This window comes from Macrotis lagotis, chromosome X (assembly GCF_037893015.1).
Source record: "Macrotis lagotis isolate mMagLag1 chromosome X, bilby.v1.9.chrom.fasta, whole genome shotgun sequence".
Lineage (NCBI taxonomy): Eukaryota > Metazoa > Chordata > Mammalia > Peramelemorphia > Peramelidae > Macrotis > Macrotis lagotis.
Genome location: NC_133666.1, coordinates 582,556,786 through 582,581,619, shown reverse-complemented (window position 1 = coordinate 582,581,619; position 24,834 = coordinate 582,556,786). Strand labels below are relative to the sequence as shown.

The 24,834-nt window shown below is 33.5% G+C and overlaps 1 protein-coding gene across 1 annotated transcript in view; it reads right to left on the bottom strand.

Annotated features, from left to right (window-relative positions):
* Positions 1-24,834, bottom strand: part of MTBP (MDM2 binding protein) — an 82,088-nt gene that overhangs the window by 20,617 nt on the left and 36,637 nt on the right. The window contains exons 12-16 of the mRNA XM_074201490.1: positions 23,102-23,266; positions 21,640-21,750; positions 17,472-17,636; positions 13,737-13,830; positions 10,884-11,039 (exon numbers count right to left, since the gene is read on the bottom strand). Of these exons, the coding sequence (XP_074057591.1) occupies positions 10,884-11,039; positions 13,737-13,830; positions 17,472-17,636; positions 21,640-21,750; positions 23,102-23,266 (691 nt within the window). The remainder of the gene's footprint in view (positions 1-10,883; positions 11,040-13,736; positions 13,831-17,471; positions 17,637-21,639; positions 21,751-23,101; positions 23,267-24,834) is intronic.

The following is a 24,834-nucleotide window of genomic DNA, read 5'->3' as shown; positions in this document are numbered from 1 at the left end:
CTTTCTATGATTAAAAAAGTGCAAATGACCAGTATTCATAACCAAATCAGTCAGTTTGAATGAACTAGTGGTATGTGAAAGGGAGTATGTAAAGGTTGAAATGTTTGTTATGATTACTGAATATGATGAACATTCTTCTCTCAGCCCTGATTAGAAGTGTTAAGCTGTGAGCAGAAGCCCCCCCCACTCCCACCCCACCCCAGGCTGGAATATGTTGATTGCTGTGTGACACTGTTTCTTACTCTTTGGGAGCTTCAGTAATAGCCAAAATGTGCTACAGAGATGTTCTGGGGGAGTAGCTTTGTAAAGTTTAAAGTGTTATATGAGTTCACCATCACTATTATTAATTTTCTTACAAAATACTTTTTCACTGAACAAAAATAAATTTCAGCCTGACCACTATTTGAATTCGAAACAAATAAAATTTCCCTACATTTTTCAGTATGTTTTTTGTTTTACACATTTTCAATTCTCAAGAACTCTTTAGCATACTGACCTTCTGTGTTTCTTCTGTTTTTCTAAATATAATCTTACATATTCTCAAAATGAAAAGCAATCACACTAGACCACTACCAACAAAAGATTCACTAACAGATAATAATAGTATCTGATATTTATATACACAGTAGCTAAAATCCAGAATTATCTCATCTGATTCTTACAGAAACTCAGTGAGGTAACTGCAACAACTATAATCACCCCCACTTAAACAAATGAGGAAGCTGAGGGTTCACATAAGTTATATGATTTACCTACAATTACATTACTAATGTAAGAAGAAACTCAGATTTTTGTTGACTCAAAGTCCCCAAATATGTCACTTTGCAAGGCCTGCCCACTTGGTCCCACTGTTGACTTCTTTCCTGGATGAAGTCTCCATTTTGAGGAAGGGGCTGGGATTGACCCACCTTCATTCTTCTGCTGACCCTGTTTCTGACTTCCTCTGAATTTCAAAATCATATCCCCACCTTGGTACCATCATCTCTCCCCTTTTAACCTCCCTTTTGTCTATTGTCTTCTCCCAACCTAAGGCAGGTATGCATTGCATAAAGTGCTGGACTAGGAGTCAAAAAAAAGCCTCAGACATGTATATGATTTATGACCACGAGCAAGTTACATAAGTTCTATCTCATTATCCCCAAAATGGGGATCAGAATAGCACCCACTAACCAGGGTTGTGAGGATCAAAGAAGGTAATATTTGTAAAGCACTTAGCACAGTGACTAGAACATAACTGCTTCTTAATATTTAAACTTCTTCCTCCATTCATTTTTATAAAAAAATTTTATAGGAAATTGAAAAGCAAACCATATATGATATATTGCAGTAGTTAAAAAAAGGCAGACTGGTAAGGATGAAGTAGGGAAATGGATTAAGAGAAACATCCATTAAAAATTTGCCCTAGGGGGCAGCTAGGTGGTGCAGTGGATAGAGCACCAGCCCCTGGAGTCAGTAGTACCTGAGTTCAAATCCAGCCTCAGACACTTAATAATTACCTGGCTGTGTGACATTGGGCAAGCCACTTAACTCCACTGCCTTGCAAAAAAAAAATTTGCTTTAATCATAATCACATTATTGTCCAAACTTTGTGAAGGCAAAATACTTTAGACATTCAATGAGTAATACATTTTACATGGCTTCAATCCCAGAGCCATTTTTTTCTGTGATTTCTTGTTATGTCAAATCAAAACATCAAAATAGATAAAGCTTGTTAACTAGATTAAGATCAATTTTTTTTTCCTGAAAATTAGAAGGCAACATTAGGAAGAGAATGGGCAGAACTTACTTAAGTAGCTGAAAGATAATGCTCAAGACCCTAAAGTTCACACACTTGTTTTACCACTTTCATATCCATCCACTTAAAAACAAAAATATTTTCTAGTTTTATTACTATTTGTAAATTCTTTCTAATTCATCTTTTGATTGATGATTTATCATGCTACAGGTTCAAATAAAGTCTTTCAAGTGAATCAAAAAGTATTATGATAATAACTATCTTCTGGAAGGTTTATGATATATTAGCAAAACAAAATAGACAACCAACCAACCCCTGCTATATTGAGAAAATAATTCATTTTCCTATATTGTCATTATGTTACTCAGCCATGCCTGACTCTACATGCTCATGGGATTTTCTTGGCAAAGATACTAAAGTACTTTGCCATTTTCTTTTCCAGTATGACCCCATTTTATAGAGGAGAAATTAAGGCAAATGGGGGTTAAATGACTTGTCCATGGTCATAGTAAAGGTCTGAGGCCGAATTTGAATTCAGATGTTCCTGAATCCAAGCAATTTCTCTATATACTGTATCTTCCTGTACCTATCTATTGAACCTGTACCTACTGTATCCACCTACTTCTTTCAGTCATATATTCTCATCAGTTCAGTAAAGATATTAGCATTTATTAAATATTAATTTTGAAGAACATCTACTAAAGTTCCATTCCAACAAGGTGGAAGTGAATGTAAGCTCTAGTGAAAGGTTAGAAACATTTCCAGTAAAGATCAAGTAATGAGTTGTCTGACTCCCAACCAAAAACCAATTTGGCAAACTTGTTATTCATCACCAGAATTTAGAGACAAAGATGATTTTTTGTGGGGGGGGGCATCACAGATACCATTTATTAACATATAAAAGGTCTAAAATGTATATTACTGAGGTACACTTTAGTAAACCCTCCCAATGAACTAGATTATTGAAGAACTTTGTAGAAAACTTTTTTTTGTTGTTGTTAAAATACTCTCTAAAATGCATACGAGTAATGAACTTCTGGGAGAAAACATACAGTATGATGAGCAGCACAAACTTTTTATAAAAATTTTAATTGCTTACCATAAGAAAGGGAACTATGCATTTCAATCCCATGACACTATTTCTTGATTCATGCATTCCCTCTTTCTGATCACTTGATTTTTACCAATAATTATAAAAATTCACATTTATATAATATTTAGTTTTATAAAATCTTCCAAATAGCTTTCAGAAGTACCACTGTCCTTCACATGACTTTGATTTTCAGTTTCAGTGGCATTTTCAAATATTTCTTCTAATTAACTTCACATATATACAGTTGCCCAATTTGTCACTTTTATTTCCACAGTATTTCCAACATACATCACACTATTTCCATTTCAAATAGTTAATGGCTTCATCTCTTCTTGCCCAGTAATAGCAATACAGTAATAACTTGTTTGCCTTTCCTGAATCAAGTTTATTCCCTCCAATCTATTCTTCACTTGACTGTCTAAATAATTCTTCCTAAAGTGCAGAAATGATTGACCATGCCAACTCATCCCTTCTTATCTTTACAGACATTACAAATGACTCCCTCCCATACATTCTCTACCATCCAATCATGTGGACCTTGGCCTTCTTCACTTCTGGTACTCTATCTCCTCTCTTCATATCTTTGCAAAGGCGGTCTTCCATTCTTAGAATGCTTGCTCTCTTCCTAACCTCCAAGTTTTGAACACCTGGAACTCCTTCAAGATTGTGCTCAAGTGCCAAGTTCTTCATAGATCTTTCCTGGTCCTCCCAGATGTTAGCACCTTGCTTCTTTCTGCCCTCCTCAAACCCCTAGTTACCTTGTAGCTGCTTTGTGTTTTGTGGATACCTTAATAAGTGTATCTCATATTCCCTTTTGGAATGTGAGCTTGTTGTCAGTGGGGATTGTTTCACTTTGGTCTTTGTTATTGGCACTGTGTGGCACACAAATGTTTGCTGGTTAAAATACAACACGCATAAAATGGCTTCAGATTACGAGAGATTGTACTGAAAAATCATCAGGCTTTGCAATAAAGTAAAAATACCTTCACCCTGCTGAGTGTGGTTGGTAATATTCATCTTGAACACAACAGGAAAAGCTCAGGTGACTTATTTGCAACCCAATTCTTCTAAGCTTCAACAATGAAGTATGAAAGAGGAAAAAAGTCCATTACTTTATTAGCACAGAAACTCTGCTGCAGCCTATACAGAAAATGCTGGTAGTTTTATCTACCAGTGGTTTTGTATAGTATAGACTTGCTTGCAAATACAGAAATATTCTGAAGCTCTTCATTAAAACAACTTTCCTTCTTTGAAAGATGTAGAAGGGAGAATCATATGAATCATATTGTTTATGCTTTTCATAGTTTTTAATAGCTGTATTTTGACTAGCTCTTCAGAGTTTAATCAAAACACATTCTGATTTTAAAATCTGAAGTGGATGCCATTTTTATTTTAAAGTACAACCTCTGACAGTCTTGAAAAACAAAGACTGTAATGACAGTATAATATACTAGTCTGATAACTGGATTACTTAAATTTTGTTCTCAAGCCTCGTTCTTAGCTATTATAGAAAATATCTACCCAAAGTCATAAAGCACCTTTTTTTCCCCTTTACACCTTATAGCTGCTGAAATCTGAAAAAGTATTAGACTTGGTTCTTGGGGTCAATAAATTTAGTTCTCCACTGTTAACTATTCAAAAAGATATGAAATGAACCTTTCCAAGCTCAACTTTTCCAAGAACAGAGCAGAACCCAGAAGTAACAGATCCCTGTGAATCTCAAAGCCCTCCAAAAATATCTCTCAGGTTCTGGTATTCTTGTTTGGCAAGACAATGAGGTTAAGTGACTTGCCCAAGGTCACACAGTTGGGTAATTAGTAATTGTCTGGGGCCACACTTGAACTCAGGACCTTCGGACTCCAGGGCCACTATTCAATTCACTGCACCACCTAGCTGCCCTTGGTTTTGGTATTCTATATGAGAAATCTTTGCTTTACTCTTCACAGCTTACTGACACTTAATCCACACATCCACCACCACTTTTGAAATACCAAGCTGGAATGATCAAGTAAAGAGAAACAAGACAAAATTACAGTAAAAGTGATGAATGACAGGAAAACAATGAAGGACAAAGGAGAATAACCAGACAGTAACAATGAGTTACATTTATATAGGACTTTTTTAAGATTTAAAAAATATTTTCCTCACAACAACCCTGTGAAAAAGTTGGGGCAAACAAAACAATAAAAAGAAATTGAAGAAATTAGCATAGGCAAAAAAAACCAAAATTATCATTTAGAAAAAATACATTATAATTTACTTAGGGAACCCTAGAGAGTCAACTAAAAAATTAAGGTAACCAATGAACAACTCCAGCCAAACTTCAAGATTAAAAAAACCATACAAATCATCAGTATTTCAGTATTTTTGTCACAACAAAAATCCATCAGGAAGAAGTAGAGAAATATCATTTAAAATATATATTATAATAAACTAAATAAATATACATTAATCTTATAATATAATTAAATAATTAAGATATATTTTATAATAAAATAAGTATTATAAAATACTTTAGAATCTATTTAATAAAGTAGACACAGAAACTATATTACCATAATTACAAAACTTTATGCAAATAAAGGTAGATATAATTGGAGAAATATTAATAGCTCAAGAATAGGTTAAACCAATATAATAAAAATAACAATACTACCTAAATTTATTTATTCAGTGTCATACTAATCAAACAATCATTTATGGATCTGGAAAAAATAACAAAATTATCTAAAGAAACAAAAAATCAAGAATATAAGGAAATTGTTGGAAAGAAAGTGGGGAGCAAGGGGGTTATCAAACTATATTAGAAAGTTATAATTATCAAAATAATTTCACACTGAGTAATAAAGAGGTTGATCAATAAAACAGGTTAGATGCACAATATACAGAAAGAAGTACCAAGGCAGTAGTTTATGTTTTATTTACCCAACGATTCCAGCTCTCTTGGGGTAAGAATTCATTATTAAAAAAAAGAAACATTGAGAAACCAGAAAAGCACTCTGATAGAAAGTAGGTCTAGACTAACATTTTATATTGCATACTTAGACAACCTCCAAATAGGTACATGATTCATGATTCAGACATTGAAATATCATTTACAAATTTGAAGAGTAGGAAAGAAATTGCATGGCAGATATGTGGATAGAATTAAGAGAATTCTTAAGAATTAATACGTTACATTTTTTATTCCTTTTAAAAAAGCATCAGAAGGCATAGAAATAGGTAGCTCTTATCTTAAAATCATTACAAAGAATTGAGAGACTCAAAGGAGGCAAAAAGGAAGACAGTTTTCATTGCATTAATTTAAGTTTTTTACAAACAAAACGAATGCATCTAAAATTGTAAGAGAAGCATGAAATTAGGGACAGAGAACCCCTATAGAAAGTTTTTTTGATACACGTTTAATTTCTAAGATATACAGGGAACAGAGTCAAATTTATAAGAATAAAAACCTCAAATGACAAATGGCCAAAGGATATAAACAGGAAGTTTTCAGAGGAAGAAGCTAAGCCATCAGTAGTTATTTGAAAATTCTCTGTCAGCAATAATTAAAGAAATGTAAAATAAACCATTTCTTGAGATTCCCTCACCAGCACCATATTTTTAAACAATCAGAAAAGAATGAAAGAAAGCAAATGACAAATACTGTAGTGATCGTGAAAAAATTAATGCCTAGATTTGCTATTATCCAGTCCAGCCATTATGAAAAGAAATTTAAAACTATGCCAATAAATCTATTAAGCTGTATGTTAAAAAAAAAAAGAAAAAGGGGCAATTATTATCCCCATTTTACAGATGAGGAAACTGGGACCCAGGGAGCCTCTTAAAGAGCTTAATTCAATATTCTCTCTGTTATTCCTTCCAGAAAGAAGAACTAAATATTCAACAATGAGATCAAAATACTATGATTTTACTAGAGCCATGAACAAATTAAACATACTTTAATAACAGATCAAATAAAATAGAGGGGAGACATACAATACAAGAACGGAGTCACAACTATAAAAGTCCTTTAAAAAAATTAGAAACTGGGGTGACTAGGTGGTGCAGTGGACAGAGCACCAGCCCTGGAGTCAGGATACCTGAGTTCAAATCTAGCTTCAGACACTTAATAATTACCCAGCTGCGTGGCCTTGGGCAAGCCACTTAACCCCATTGCCTTACAAAAACTTAAACTGGAAAAAAATTAATTCTTAGTTGCATTGTGTAATATATTAAGTCATTATTCACGATATGTATTTGTATATATAATTTATGTATGATTTTAAAGACACTGAAGCAGATATACAGGAAACTTAATGACAACATGTTTTACAAAGATATATACAGAAGAGGGAAGCAAGGGAAGATTAATCAGAATGAATGAAAGAACACAGCACAGAAAGAACAAGACAATTAGTTGGCACAGTGAATAGAGTGCCGGGCCTGGAATCAGGAAGGCCAGAGTTCAAATCTGGCCTCAGACTTCTAGATGTTTGACTCTGAGCAAATCACTTAATCTATTTGCCTCAGTTTCCTCATTTATAAAATGAATTGTAGAAGGAACTGGCAAACTACTTCAGTATTTTTGCCAAGAATACCTAAATAATGGGGTCACAAAGAGTAGGACATGACTGAAACAATCGAAGAATAACAGCAGAAGATGATGGATTTAGAACTAGGATTTAGAAATCCAAAATTTTTTCTCATACTATATATTTCTTTCTTAAGGATATGATTTCTCTCTCATCACATTCAACTTAGATCAATGCATACTATGGGAACGATGTAAAGACTAACAAACTGCCTTCTATGGGGGGTGGGGGGAGGGAAGCAAGGTTGGGGGAAAAAATTGTAAAACTCAAAATAGATAAAACTTTTCTAAAATTAAAAAAAAAAAGAAACTCAACATTCTTACAGTTAAGGAAACTTAAGCCCAGCAGAAGATATGATTTACAAAAATGTTGTAGGCAGAAAAGTCAGGGCATGAAACCAATTAATCCCCAATGTAGGACATTTACACTGGAGTGCCAAAGCTAAGGATGCACAGAAGCTGCTAATTAATACTGTGGGCAAAACACAAAAGTTGAGATATGATACAATGGAGTTTTCTGAATTTCCTTCAAGTTATATAGAGAAAAAAAAACTGTATATAAAAAAGGGACAGGACAACTGATCATGGAATCATGTTACAGAGAAGACAGATCTACGTAGCTCTTATTTTGCTTGTCTTTTTTTCTGCAAGAGACTGATTTGACCAGAGAGGACTAAAGCAAAAACACTTAATAAAGGACTAAAGCTTAGTAAAGTAGAGAGATAGTAAAAGAACACTTAGCAGTCCATGATGAATTTGAGTCAAGATCTGGATAAATTACTAAAAAGCAGTAGAGGTCATTGCTGATCACTATCACGATTGAAAAATAATGAAGAGGGGCAGCTAGGTGACATAGTGGATAAAGCACGGGCCTTGGAGTCAGGAGTACCTGGGTTCAAATCCGGTCTCGGACACTTAATAATTACCTAGCTATGTGGCCTTGGGCAAGCCACTTAACCCCATTTGCCTTGCCAAAAAAAAACCTAAAAAAAAAATAATGAAAAACTGGAAGAATCTAATATAGTACTAGAAATGGGACAAATGTCTTGATATTTAAAAGAGGTACAAGACTGGAGTATGGAAAGTGGCATACAAATCAATAAGTTAGATTTGATAAAAGCAGCTAGGTGGTCCAGTGGATATAGCAATAAGTTTGGAAGTCTAGGAAGACCTGAATTCAAATACAGTCTTAGTTTTTACTAGCAATATGACCTGGGAAAAATCACTTAAATTCTGTCTGATCCAGTTTCCCCATCTGTAAATTGAATTTAATAATAGTATCTATCTTCCAGAAATTGTTATATAATAAAAATTTGTAAAGTATTTTGCAAACCATTTATTATTTAAATAAAATTTATTATTTAAATTAATTTTTTAAAAAAGGAATGCTCAGTTAGGAAAAGAAGAGCCACACACAAAGAGCCAATTGATTTTATCAAGAAGAGGTCATATTTGACTTAGCTTGTTTCCTTTCTGAACATGGTTACTACAGTAATTATAATCAGGAAAATCTAACAATTTTGCCAAGTACTTTTTTTTTAATTATTTCATGTGAACTTCAAAATAATGCTGTGGGGTAGGTACCATATCCTTTATTATCCCTATTTTATAATTAAGAAACTGGTTCAGAGAGTAAATTACTTGCTTATGGTCGCATAGCTAATAATGGTCAAAGATTCCATGCACCCCTGACAAGCTGAGCAACATTCCTTTATTGTGGCTCCTCTACACTCTCTCCTTGTGGATTAAAGTTCTTCCACACCTCAGTAGATAAGAAGTACAGTCTGTTCAGCTAACGAACATGCCAGGTCTCTCACTATGTCTTCTAGCTTGAGAGAAGCTACTAAAGCTTGTCAGGATCTAGGCTTAAAGATGTCTCATTCTCAATGGGGAATTAGAATAGGACTTCTATAGAGGCTTACTTATAATAACAGCAGTTTATATTACACTTTAAAGAGATCTTTATATTATCTCATTACAATAGTTCAATAAACATGTGAATAATTACCACAGGATTAGTTCCTATTAAAAATACACAATCTTTCTATTACCTTCAATATAAAAAAGTCATCTTATGTATTATGCAATTTTGCTATCTCTTATATTTTATTTTTTCCTTAAGGATATGATTTTTCTCTCAACACTTTCAATTTTGATCAATGTATAGCATGGAAACAATGTAAATGATATCAGACTGCCTTCTATGGGGTGGGGTGGGGGAAGGAAAATTGCAAAATTCAAAAAAAATAAAAAATAAAAATAAGGAAAAAAAATACATAGTCTTTTCTCAAAAGTCTCAATTCTAAAGGATAGAAAACATGCACCTTACAAGATCAGGGTGAGTTCCAGCTTTGAAGAAATTGGTTGCTGTTTTGGTCATGGGATTACTGACCTGGTGGAGGAAGGAACAGGGAGTAGAGAGAGAGGAACTCAGGACCCTGGAGACTATCCAGGGTAGTACACACATATAGAAATAACACTGACATTCAATCTGAGTTCCTATGCAGGGCATTCAAAGACCTTCAAAACTTGTCCCCTTCCTGTCTTTCCAATCTTTTCACACTTTATTTCCTTCTCTGTTCTCTATGATATAACTGCATCATCCTATTTGCAAAGCATCCACTAGGATACCCCTCATATTGTTCCTGAAATGTCACTACCTCACTTCCACTTCTTATTTCCCTGACTTCCATCAAGACTCAAGTCCTACCTTCTCTAGGCAATCTGTCTAGGCTGTCTAGGCTTCCTCACTTCTCCACCCCGATAGCACATTCCCTCTGAAATTACCTCCCATGGACTTTGTATGTGATTTAGAATATGTCAACTCCACTGGAATGCAGGGCTCTTGAAGAGAAGCACTGCTTCTGCCTTTTTTTGTATCCCAACATTTAACTGTCAGTGTCTGGCAGGAAGTACTCAACAAATACATGTTCACTATGTCTCATTCCTTCCCAATCCACCAACCCCTTCCTTTCCCCAGTCTCTGTCCTGCGTAATGCCTCCTTGTAGGTACCAAAATTTCTTAATAGTAAAATGTACATAGAGATTCTTTGAAAACACAGACTGATTCACTCTTCTCACCATCTAGTGGCAGTAGTAAAAGCTAGAGGACAAGTCAAAAGTGTTTTTGAAGAGATAGAATTTATTCTTCAGAGACTAAAAATGATATGTCATCTTCTATACAAAGACACTTCTGGTTCATCATCAGTAATGCTTAGGCTTTGAAAACTTTTTCCAACAGTGGCTGAGAAAACAAATACGTAAAGGTCTATTTATTCCTCTATTCTAATTTCCCTTGGTCAGCAGTATATAAGACATGACATCTATTAGGTTGTAACCTACCACAGTGTTAAGAACAGTGGCACACCACAGAAAATAAGGGGAAGACCTCTGCCTCAACAATATGGTGCTAAAAACAATGAAGCTAATCAGAAGCTGTGTTATTAAGTAAACTTATAAGTTTACAAGTACTAATAGCTTACCTCTTTTGGATATGCAAAGGCTGAAGCTCCCCAACTGGTAATCCATCTGGTGTAAAGTATTTCAGCAGTTCTTTTGCATCTAGTAAGGTGACAGATTCCCGATGGCCATCTTTATGGCCCAGCAATTGCTCAGATGAACGTGACAGCATAGGAGTTCTGAGGGAGAGGGGGAGGAGGAAGTTAATCAATTAAAAAGGAATTAGAATTTAACTTGACCACAAAAAATTAGTGACATGAAATAAAAATGATTAAAGGATTATATACTTTGTTAAAATGTTACCTCTCTTTGGCCCCCCCGTCTTATTTTTTCTTACAAGGAATAACGTGTTGATTGGGGAGGGGATGGAAAAGAAATATTTAGAAATAAAGTTAATACACACATGCACACAACACAAACAATTTTTTAAAAAGATGAAAGTAGGCTCTTTGAGATCAAGGACTATTTTGGTTTTTCTTTGTATAGCAAGAGGTGAGCATAGCGATTAAAATACAGTAGGTGCTTAATAAATGCTTCTTGAATGAATGAATGATTAAAAACTGAGAGAATGATCAGATATTAAGCATGAAAGAAAAAATAGATTTTACCCTGAATAAGTCAGCAATGCTGGCCTGATATTTTCCATTCCTGCCTATGGACAGTACTGAGGTAAGTATATCTACCTCCTCTACAGAATTTTCTCTGATTCACCACATCATACTTCCATTTCTTCTTTAAACATCATACTCTTTCACAATTATATAATGTTTCTAAAATCTTAACTGTATAAACTTTTATGATATTGATAAGTGTATCTTCTGTAAGCACTAAAAAAACTGCAAATTTTTCTAGGTAATAACTACTGTCCTTTATGTCACTTTTGCCCTGTTAAGAATTTCTTGACAGAAGACTGGAATTCAACATGTCCATGAAAAGATGGAGCCCCATAAAATTCTCAAGTCTTTTTAACCCATGATTATGGTCTATGGAAAAGTATTGAATCACCAGCATGAAATTCCTGACTTCTGGATGGCTATCTGATACTTATCCAAGTACTGCTATCAATAGTCACATACGGTAGATAAGGCATTAATATTATTGCTAACTGAAATAATGGTACAAAAGCACTATGTAAAGCTTAGATTACTGTACAGGTGTAAGGTACTCTAATTTTTCAGATAAGCAAACTGGGAAACACTAGGTTAAAAGAATTGTCTAAAGTTATATAACTTCTTAATAAAACAGCCAGGACTATAACATAGGTCTCTGGATTTCCAAGCTGGATGCTCATTATAATCAGAAAAGATTTACCAAAAATAGCTGGCTAAAGATAGTATTGAGAACTAAAAAAGAAGACAATTATATTTTGTCTCAAAGGAAGAGCTTTGCAACTCTGAAGTAACACTATATTTAATCAGAAGGCCATTCAAAACTCCTATCACATCACCCTATTCCCAAACTATAATGAAGTGATACTTTATCTCTACAGAGTATTTATTTCATGACTTTACATTAATGAAAGAGAACATCTCTTCCTTTTCTCATTCTCCAAATTGGATTCTAATCTATGTGATTAGAATACTAAGGTTGTAATTTTAGAATTGTAAATTACTTTTATTAACAGAAGACAAATATATTTATGTTTGCCCTTGTTCCCATTCAAAACTATTCTTAATTTCTGGATGAAAGATATAAAGGCTAATAAAAATCAAATAATTTTTAAAAACTTTCCACAGCATACTTATGTAATGAAATCAGACATTAGCATCATGATGTATTTTATTTTTGAACTTGACAAAGTGCTTCCTTGGCTTGTTCTAATTTCTATCCAGCAACTGATGAATATTGACTGCAGTATTACACTAGGTCATTTTATATTCTTCATAAAATATGAAAAATGCATAATTTGTATTTGTGAAGTACTTCATAAACAAGAACAACAAAGCATTTTAAAAATAATGGTTCACAGGGTACTGCTATTCCAGATGTGTATCAGGTGAGATCACAAGGTAGTAGCTTCCCTACTCCATTAACCACTTACTTTACATACCAAATCAGAAACAAAATCAAGCATCTTTTGTCCACAAACAGTCATGCTAAATTAAGGGTTGAATAGGCATTCCCTTAATTAATTTCTGGTGCTGACACAGGGTAGAAAACAAGCAAATTTTTCAGAGCGCAAACTCAAAAAATGAAGTGATAAAACACCTAATAACACCTAGGTACTCAGTAAAGACCACTAAATAGTCCCCTAAATCAACAAATCAACAAGCATTTATCAAACACTTAATTATATTTCAGGAACTGTGCTAAGCTGTTGACAGGGATAAACAGAAGAGGTAAAAAACACAGTCCTTGCCCTTATACAATTCCCTTTCTAATGGAGGAGTCAGCATATAAACAACTCTTTACAAGTAGAAGAAACTGGTCCTGGGAAAAATCTCAGGTCGAAGATGAATTTTGAACTGAGTCTTGAAAGAAACCAAGAATGCCAATCGAAGAAGAGGAGGGAAGGCATTTCAGGCATGAGGGATAGCCAGTACAAAGGTACAGAGTCAGGAGATGGAGTAGTGTAAAACTGGAAAGGCAGGAAGGGCTTTTAAAAACCAAATGAAGGATTTTGTATTTGATAATTAAAGTAATAAAGAGACAAGGGTAGCAGTACATTGGAAAGATCATTTTGGCATCTAAGCACACCTGGGTGGTAGCTGTGCTATTGAAGAAAAGAGGCATATGCCAAAGATGCTGTGATGGTAGAAACAATAAGGTTTGACAACAGACTGACAACCAGACAACTCAAACATACAACTCTATGCCTACATAACAAGTTAAGTTTAATCCTACTTCTATAGTTTTCATTAATTCATAACAATTACCTGAATTTTTGCTTAGCTTTTTCAAAAGTTTCCAAGTTTTGAAGAACATGTCTTTCTGGCCATTCCAAGGGATTCGTTTCCAGAAAAGTGGATTCTGAACAAATTTTTTTTTTTAGAAATCAGTAATAATAATAATAGTTCATAATTATAATCATTCTTAAAATTCAAACATTATATGAGTTGATCCTTACCACAACTGTGTCAAGAAGTAAAAGTATTGGTATTGTACATTTGTCAGAGGCAGAAACTAAGGTTTAAACAGGTTTACTACCTTGACCACAGCCAACATCCATAATAGCTGATGAAACAAGCCATAGGGAGATTCAGATCATGGCCTCTTCTGATTCTAAGCCTAGACTTTTTTTCCCTATTACGTGTTTTAAAAGGTGCTGACACATTGAATTATGTTATTTATAAAACTACCAGTAACTATATGCCTACAAGCTCTGAGTATTAGACTACCTAGGCCATTTATACACAAAGACCACAAGCTCTTTTAATTATTAAAATTATTTAGTACTGTATCACTCATATACAGTGCATTCTGCTATGTCCTACAGGAGATAACAAAAGTTGATGGGAAGGAGAAAAATGTTAGCTTTATTTATGTTCTGTTCACTTGCTATGCTATTTTTTAAAAAGTTGGCTGGTATTTTTTTATTATTTACAAAACTAAAATTAGCAAAAAGTGTTTTAAGTGAAAGAATAAATTTGTCATTTTAGAGAAATCAGAAGACCAGAATTTAGCAGGGTACAAATAAGTTTTTCATTTGAGGGAAATGCTTTTAGAATTATGAAAATGTCAAGATAATCTAGTGTTAATACATTGTTGGTGGAGCTGTGAACTCATCCAACCTTTCTGGGGAGCAATTTGGAATTATGCTCAAAGGGCAACAAAAATGTGCATACCTTTTGATCCAGCAATACCAATACTGGGTCTATACCCTGAAGAGATTATGAAAAAGGGTAAAAACAACAGTAGTACAAAAATATTCACAGCAGCCCTGTTTGTGGTGGCAAAAAATGGGAAATAAATTCAATGTCCTTCAATTGGGGAAATGACTTAACAAACTGTGGTATATGTATGTGATGGAACAAAACTGTTCTATTAGAAACCAGGAGGGATGGGAATTCAGGGAAGCCTGGAAGGACTTGCATGAACTGATGTTTGAATGACATGAGCAGAACCAGAAGAACATTTTACACCCCAACAACAACAACATGGGGGTGATGATCAACCTTAATAGAATTGCTCATTCCATCAGTGCAACAATCAGGCACAATCTGAGGGTAACTGAGATGGGGAATACCATCTGTAACCAGAGAAAGAATTGTGGAGTTTGAACAAAAACCAAAGACTATTACCTTTAATGTTAAAAACAAAATGAAACAAAACCATTACTTTGTGATGCTATCTCTTATACTTTGTCTCTTCCTTAACGATATGCTTTCTCTCTCATCACATTAAACTTAGATCAATGTGTATCATAGAAACAATGTAAGACTAACAGACTGCCTTCTAGGGGGTGAGGAAAACAAAATTATGGGAAAAATTAAATTGAGAAGGAATGAGTTGACTAACTTGTTTTGAGTTACTTAGATACTCTACAGGACAATCATTTCAAAAAATTTAACTACCCTCAATATTGATACTATTCTCTGAAAGTATAAAAATGAAACATTATTTGCTCAGATAGACTATGTGTGGAGGGAATACAGATGAACAGATAAATTAAAAAAAATCATTTATTGACATATTTCCATATAATTCAACAAAAATGATCCTTTTGACAACAAAGACTGTATAAACATAAATTATGAAGGACAATGTCAACACAGGGAATAGGAAAACCAAACAAAAAATTCATGTATTTCATATTTCATGGTTTTCTTTGTGTAATATTTTAATGCAATTTTAAGAACAAAAACTCTAAGAAACATTTCTACCTATCTAAAAGTGAAACTTCTAGTATGTCCAACCGCCTTAGAACACAACCAGTAACCCAAAAGTCTTCAAACTGATCTCCCTATTTTCAGTCTTTCTCTTCAATTCATCCTCCACACAACTGTCAAAATAACCTTCCCAAAAATATAACTGTCACTTTTCTATTAAAAAATCTTTAAAGCCTCACTATTTCCTCTTAGATAACAATCTTCAACCTAGAATTTAAAGTCCTCCACAATATGGCTTCCATCTATCTTTTCAGCTAATTAAAATAATAATAATGACAATGATGATAACAGTTAACATTTATATAATACTTTAAAGGAGCAAAGTGCTCTCTATATATGCTATCTCATTTTATCTTTACAACAATATTAGAAGAGAGATGCTACTACTTTACAGATAAGGAAACTGAATTTGCAGTGAAGTATGGGTGACTTTCCCAGGGATGCAGCACTAGTAAGTATCTAAGGAAGGCCTTGAACTCAGGTCTTCCTGACTACAAGCTGAGTAGTCAATGCATAATACCAGCTGGCTGAAATGCCTTTATGAATTCAATGTCTCATCCAGATTGAACAATTATCTGCAGCCTGAACTTGACATTTCATCTTTCTCTGTGGGTTCCACAGGAGTTATCTCACTCCTACTCTTGGTCACTCTAGTCTAGTGACTGTTGCTTAACATCATTAGCTTCCTTCAAGGTTCAGGTTGGGGACCATTAATCTTCTACAGGAAACTTTTGTTCATCTGCAGAGTGCTTCATCTCTTGCTCATCAAGTTATCTTGCAACAATGGTGTATCTTACAGTATAAGGTTGACTTTAATATGCCTAGGAGCATGTATAGTGGCTCTGGAATATCACAAATCCTTAAGAAAAATGTGTTTAATTGAACTGAATTTTGTTGTCTTTGATCATATCTTCTTGAAACTTTTCTTCCATCTTTGCTTCAATAATACTGAACTATTCTATTGCTCCAATAGTTTCTGATACCTTCTCTATCTTTTCTGCATACTTCCCCCCTCACTATTCATCACATTAGAGAATTTTATCTTCCAAAGGGACATAGGGTGCTATTACCATCATCATCACCACCATCATCATTATTATTACTATTTCTATTCCCATTTTAAACATGAGGAAATTGAGATGGGGGATAAGTGTCACATATTTAATAAGTGCCTGTGGCAATATTTGAACTCAGGTCTTCCTAACTTAACTCCAAGTCTGACTCTATCCATTGTCTTACGCAGCATAAGGCTTAATAGAAAAAGGGGCGGCTCGAGGCAGCTAGGTGGCACAGTGGATAAAGCACCAGCCCTGGAGTCAGGAGTACCTGGGTTCAAATCCTGCCTCAGACACTTAATAATTACCTAGCTGTGTGGCCTTGGGCAAGCCACTTAACCCCATTTGCCTTGCAAAAAAAAAAAAACCTGAAAAAGGGGCGGCTAGGTGGATAGAGCACTGGCCTTGGAGTCAGGAGTACCTGAGTTCAAATCTGGCCTCAGACAATTAATAATTTCCTAGCTGTGTGGCCTTGGGCAAGCCACTTAAACCCATCTGCCTTGCAAAAACACTTAAAAAAGACAATAGAAAAAAACTCAAGTTTCCAATTTTTTTAAATTTCACAAAACAGATGAAACAATGCATATTTTATTATGATAAAGTTTAGCCTTTTGAAAAATATTCAATGTTTTTAAATACTTATAACACTAAAAGAAAATGTATGAGTTTTGATTAACAGATGTAGCAAAATACATAGAATATAAATTTAAAGAAAAGAAATACTTACCTTTTAGTATTTTTGAAGTTTTGATTTTGTCTCTAATCTTGTGAAGAGCTGTTTTAGGAATATTAGCATTAAAAAATTCTATAAAACGTTCTCTTGTGAGTGATAACAGAGTATTGAGTTCATCAGCAGAAACTGTAACAGGCTGTTCTATAGATTTCTTTCTTCCTATGAGACAAAAATAGATCCAATTATGATAAAATCAAAAATTCCAACTTCACATCCTAATTATAATTCATTTATTATAATATAAATTTAACTGTCAACATATACAAGCCTTTTCTGAATCAAATATCTAAATGTAGTACCAATTTTACTGTAACAGATTTTTCATGGTATAGTACTGGGGTAGGGACCTTTTTTCTGCCAAGGGTCAAATGAATATTTACAACATCATTCACAGGCTATCTTTGGTCAAATATTTAATTCATTCACCCCTAAAAACTCCAAGATTTATTGAATTTCAAGTCCCACCTGCAGTTACCTTGGCAGGGTCAGCCCACAGACTGGAGATTCCTGTCCCTGGTATAACTAGATTAGCTTTGTACATTACAAATAGATGGCCATCTTACAATGGCCATTTTCACTTATTATATCAACAAAAAAATGCAAGTTGTTGACAAGAGATAAAATTAAAAGTAAATGAATCATGACTTCTGGAACTACTGTTATTAAAACTGATTTATAAGTATTTCTATCATCATGGGTGGTATAAAAAAGTCTGTCAAACTACTTATATTATTTTCTATAATAAAAGACTATATGTACACTCACAGAGATGACAAGATGTATTATATGCGAACTTTGCAAACACTTAATTAGTTTTTATGGTATGATTTGTAAGGAAAGAGAAAAATACAAACTCCATCAGGTTTAAAATATTGTTATAGTGAACTGCATAAATGCATTAAATAAGATATAGTTTAGATCAGATTGGCCCAAAACCTTACAGAGCTTAAAGATTAAGAGAATGAAATACCAACACAAATAGTTGTTGAATTGAAGTTTATGTTAAGTAAATATGAATACTATGAAACAAAGTAGTAAATGAAGTTTGTAGAGGAATGCTATGGGAATCAGAACAGATTCCTTGCAGGAGATAATGTTTAAATAGATTTTAAAAGGTGAGTAGAATTTAACAGGCACATAATCATGAGACTGGTACTGGGAAATAAGGTACTAGCTTTGGAGGCAGGAAAACTGAAGTGATTTTGAGTTGTTTATTCTATGAAGATTAAAATGGAAGAGTACCTTATACCAAGTCCAAGAAAATGTAGACAATCCCTATTGATTAATTCTAGGTCTTTTATATTCTTAAAGATACCAGTGCAATAGTGGAACCTAATTTCCATTATCCCTCCACTGTTGCTACACGAGTAGCCTACCTCCTTTGTTAAGTCACAAATGTCTCAGATCAGCAGTGTCAAACACCTAGCTTGTGGGCCCATGAGGCCCTTAATTCTCCTGGGTGCAGTCCAATACAGATTAAAATGTAGTTCCTATCTGATTTTAATGTGTTAATATATTAATAAAAAAATAAAGTGTGATCTTCTAAGTACATAAATGACCCACTGCAATCCTTGTGTATGGTCTGGTGGTCCCTATATCTGTTTGAGTTCAACACCAATGCCCAAATGATTTCTTTTGTTCTTACACAAAAATCATAATAAAATCACTGATATTATGCTATACTCTATTTTGACTACTATCCATTTTCCCATTGTTCTTTGGGTAGTTTATAATTATAATTCTACAATGTTTATTATTCACAGCCATGGAGCATATGAATAAGAATAGTTTCAAACTCTTGGTGGTAACAGGAAATTGGAGTACCAGATGACTACTAGGTCCATTCCACTTCTTTAATTCAGAGATTCTTCTAGAAACTTATAATAATTTCCTTTATTCAGAGCCTGAAATAATTACAGGATTTTTTTTTTGTATAAGCATAGAACAAAGGGGACTATGTTAAAACACAGAAAGAGAAATTTAGGTCAGACACAATTTTTTTCCTGTAAAGATATGTAAATCAAATGTTACTAAGAGAGGTTAGAGAAATCTCTTTCCCTGATGATTATTAAGAACAAGATACCTAATATTTTAAAAATTAGTTAGGTAGAAATGAGGGAGCTGAGATTTAATGGAAAGTATTTAATGGAAAGAGCACTACTATATACTATGATTCACTAGATGGAAGAGACCCTGTGAAAGTCATTTCATCTTTCTGAGAACAACAATGCAAGTTTTATGTATCCTACAAGCAGGAAAACTGTAAATAAAAAAAAAAGAAATAAAAAGAAAATTCTTTTGAAAAAAAAATGAGCCTTTTACAGTTTAAATGATGCCATTTTATTTTTAAGTCCCTTTTAAACCTCTAAGATATATATGTACACCCCCCCCCCCCAATTTACAGTTTGACCTGTAAAATTCAGAATTCAGGTCAGAGACTACCTCTGAAGAAAAGGCTAAGATAAGATAGCAAAAACAAAAGGCATGAGATGCCATTTCTATCTTCTTTCCCTCACTTGTATCATGATTCCTGCACAGTAAATAGTTAGGCAGTCAAGAAGATAAAGGTACAATCCCAACTCCAGAAACACCAGTTGTGTAATCCATGGCAAATTATTTAATCACTCATGATAGTATCCATTTCAAGATAGTTGTGAAAATCTAAAGTGCTTTTGACAAACTTTAAAGCATGAAATAGGAAATCATAAGGTTCTCACAGTAATTCTAAGACCACTAGCTCCAATGCAATGGAATTAAGGCAATCCTACCTAGTGTCCCATAGGAAAGCTGATTGTACTTATAAATACATACCTTAGTTAACATTATCAATTGGTTCTCTGAAAACAAGATATTAGAAAAAATGATTTTTTTTAAGGGAGTGGTGGGTTCTATAGAAGCAATATGATTCAAGAAGTAATGGAAGATCAGCTAGATGTCACCATAGGGGTTAGTTATACCATATAAATGACACTACAAGACAGGACAGCATTATGTGAAGTATACCTTTATGTTATTTTGGAAGACAATCCAGGGGTATAAAGATATTAAAAAATAACAGTAAATAATAACATTAGAATAACAACAATAATAACCTGTATTTTGTAGAATTTTTAAATCTAAGCGTTTGACATATATTTCCTTATATGATTTTTTCCAACAACTCCATGAGGTGAGTATTACAGGTATTTTTATTCCAGTTCTACATATTAAGAAAGAGAATCTAAGAGTAGTCAGGTGATTTGGCTGGGTTATATATCCAAGGTGAAATCTTTTTTTTTTTTTAGGTTTTTTTTTGCAAGGCAAATGGGGTTAAGTGGCTTGCCCAAGGCCACACAGCTAGGTAATTATTAAGAGTCTGAGACCGGATTTGAACCCAGGTACTCCTGACTCCAAGGCTGGTGCTTTATCCACTATGCCACCTAGCCGCCCCTAAGGTGAAATCTGAAGCCAGGTTTTCGTGACTCCCAAGTCTAACATGGTACTCATTAGGGAAGACTGCCTCACAAAACATGTCAAAAGCTATTTTGCCAAAAGTCTCTATAAATTACAATTATCAAGTGAAGCAGAAATTTTGTTAAATTAGAAGTTAGAACACAAGAGTTCTAAACCCAGCTCTGTCAAAACTTGCGTTATTAACTGTGGACAGGTTATTAACATTTTTCTCAACTGAAAAATGGAGGGGGTGGAGCACATTAGATGATTTCTAAGATTTTTTTTTCCAGGTATGTGTATGGGTGATGTCACTTGAAAGATAACCTAATATCTACAGACTCAGGGAGACTAAAACAGGAAAAAGTCTGTCACAATGGTATTTGAAAATTCCTGACCAGATCAGTATGTAATAATTTTATATTAAAAATTTGAAATAAAAGCCAATGGTATACATTTTTGAAATGTTTGAGAAAATACATACAAAGTACTCAGCACCTTATTTAAGATCTCGAATTTTAAGACATGAGGCTCTTTCTTTGCCAGATTTTAAGACAATGATTCTAAACTTCCCAAATGAAGAATTCTTTGTTATTTGCTAAAATGAGTACACTTTTCCGATAATAATTTAAAGTTTTTCCAATACAATAAGCATCTGCAAATCGACCTGGAATTAAGATGATCAACAGTATTTGGTATTAAGCTTATATGATGTACACTCTTCCTTACTTACTCAGATATTCCTTCAAAGCCAAATCTTGAACCTTAGTCAGTTGCTTCTCTCTCTGTACAAGCTGCTCTCCAGAGAAACATGGTAGTGGACAGAGGAAATCAACAGGAAAGCCTGTGTGGAGTATAGCAAAATCATCATTAAAAATTTCTCATACAATCAACTACTTTTCAGTTTCCAGAAAAAAATAATTATAGTATATTTCCCCTATTGCTGATATATATATTTATATTTATATATAAATTGTAATTTAAGGCTTTAATAATTGTTAGGACTGTTAATGTTATGTGATACACAAGAATGGAGTATGATTGGTCACTCACTGAAAAGGCATTTACACAGCATTCAAATATTGCAATTAATACAAAGTAGGATGAGTAAAATTATGTGTTATCTAAACCTTTTCCTTGCTTAAACTATGTGATCTCAGGAAATATTAATAATTTCCAGAGTTATCCCTTCTTTTTCCCTTTAAACTTCACAGAAACTTTTGCAAAAAACAGTGAATTCCTAGATAGAAACTGAAATAGAGAAGAAATATGGATAAGTGAGTAGGCTGAGAAGGAACAGAACAGGAGAAAGAATTTATCCAAAGAAAAGCTATAATGATGGTTTGGTAGTTTATATTGTAGAAGTCAAGCAAACTACAGCTCAAGAACCACTTGCTATCTTAAAAATAAGATTTTGTTGCATTTTAAATGCAACAGCTTTAGGTCATGAGTGATACCTGGTTTAAAGGAAAGATATTAATGATATATCTTATTTGTGGTTCATCTATTTTAATGTGGTATTGGTGTGCTTTCTAAATTTGTAGAAGAATATCTGTAATATTTATATGCTTAAAAAATAAGCTTGAATATTTTAATAGAAATGAGATCTTAATTATGAAAGTACTCTGTCCAATGATAATGGAATAACACATTCTGCAGAATTCTTATCCAACTCAAGTAATTCTGACAGAAGATCTACTATACTAGAGGACCTCCTCTCAAATTTAGTAAAATCACTGAGATATCACTGACACATGTGCATTCTATTGCCTACTACCCTTTGGGGAATTTGGATAAAATATGAGAATTATTAGGCATTTGGCCCAAAAGGACATTAAGAAATTATAGTTCTTTTCATCCATTTAAAACTAAATGAATTCATTACTCCACAACTACCCATGAGGCAATTAGATGGCCATAGTCCTAGAAACAGGAAGATCTAGGTTCAAATTCTGTCTCAGGAACTTATTAGCTATGTAACTCCTTGCAAGTAACTTAAACTTTATCTGCCTCCACTTCCTCAACTTATAATGAGAATAACAGCAGCACCTACCTCCTCGAATTTTGGTAAGGATCAAAAGAAACAGTATCAGTAAAGCACTTAACCCAGTCCTGGGACCACATTATATGTTTAATAAATTCTGCTCCCCTTCCCCTTATCACATAATCACTTTCCATTTATTGTCAATACTTACTTTCTTTTGGTTTTGCTTTCATATTTCCATGAATGAGGTTGAGTGCAGCTGAACCATTGATTTGGTTGGCTGAATAAATCAACGTCACTTTACATCGCCCATTGTCATTACCTTGCAACAAGAAATAATAGCTTGAAGACTCTCCTTTCACTTCAACATCTGGAACTAATAACAAAAATTATATTTAAACCTTTAAAAATTAACTTTAACATCTTACAGTATTTAAATGGCATCACGATACACTTTAAACAATTTAAACAAAATAATGCAATATTTCTAATATGTCCTTGTTACCTGTTATAAAAATGTTTCTTGACTATAAAGTGCAAATTTTATACTTAACAATTAAATTGAACACACCTTATATTCTGGAATTTAATCTTTTATAGTAAAAAATGAGCACAGACATTGAACTTATGCAGAAACATACTCATATAGTTAAGTTACATTTTACAAAGTTACAAAATTACCAAGCTAAATGAAAGTAGGCTTCTTCCTTGCAATTCTGTATTTTAGACTTTTCTCAAGTTGGTGGAAGTATTTACTATAAAAACTCCTGCATGGCTGGAAATAGGGGGAAAATTAGATGATAAAAGGCCCTTGAGCGTTTTTCATCTAATGTATTTATTTATACCAATAAAACTTAAACAAGGTTTCCACATGCAATCTAGCTGATCATGTTAACTAAATTTAGAATACTATATTTCAGCCTTCTTAACAAAAAAAAAGCAGGATCACCCTTAAAGACTAATCTGTTTTACTGACCAAAATATATTTTTTTCATGTTTCTGTTTATTTATTTCTACCAACTCTGTCTTCCTATGAAATGATGACGATCATTTGTAAGAGAGCAGAGAAAAAATTTAAACAATGCTTGAATCTTATTCCTATCAATTTCTAATTATCTTGAATATGAAAGAAATAGTGATGAAACATTAGAGGAGGAATAAGCAAACACTATCATGGTAAAGAAATGATACCTTCAGAGGTAAGGTATAGGTAGAAGAGAAGGAAAAATAAGGAATGTAGAAAAGATGCAGTAAAATGAGAAAAGGAGCAGAGAACAAAAAAATAGTAGACACTGAAAGAGAAAAGTACATTTGGTAGGACATGGTAGAATGCCACTAACCACTGCCTCAAATACCACTCATTGCCAAAAATACCTTATTTTATAAATACAATTGCAAACCTAAAGCCCACAGACAAATGTTAAGTCTCAGGATAACTGGTCTACAGAATAAAAGTATTTGTGTTAATTCCTAATCTTTCCAGATTGTAGTTATTACTTGTCATCTTTCCCTAAATATGATAGATGATTACTGTCCAAGCAATCATTAATCATTGACTAAGCTTTTGCCACAGAGGTGGAATCTGGGTGGCTGAAATACAAATAGCATAATCTACAAATCTCTCTTGTTGTCTTCTTGTCTTAATGCATAATGGATTTAGGAATTAGTAATTACAGCTTTATTTTTTAAAGGAAAATCAATGGCTAATAAAGAAACTATAACTTTTAAAAAGAAACTATTAGATCCTTTCCTCTGCATTCATTAGCAGATAAAATCCCCTTTTGCCCAGTTCACTTCCTACCTTTTCTAGAAGGTAGGGCCCTTGGTCTTAAATGACATCATTATTAATATTATACTACTATAAATCTTTTAAGAATCTCTCTCAAGAAATAAAATCTGACTTTAAACTATAATATTTCTGATCATCAGTAATTTTTATATACT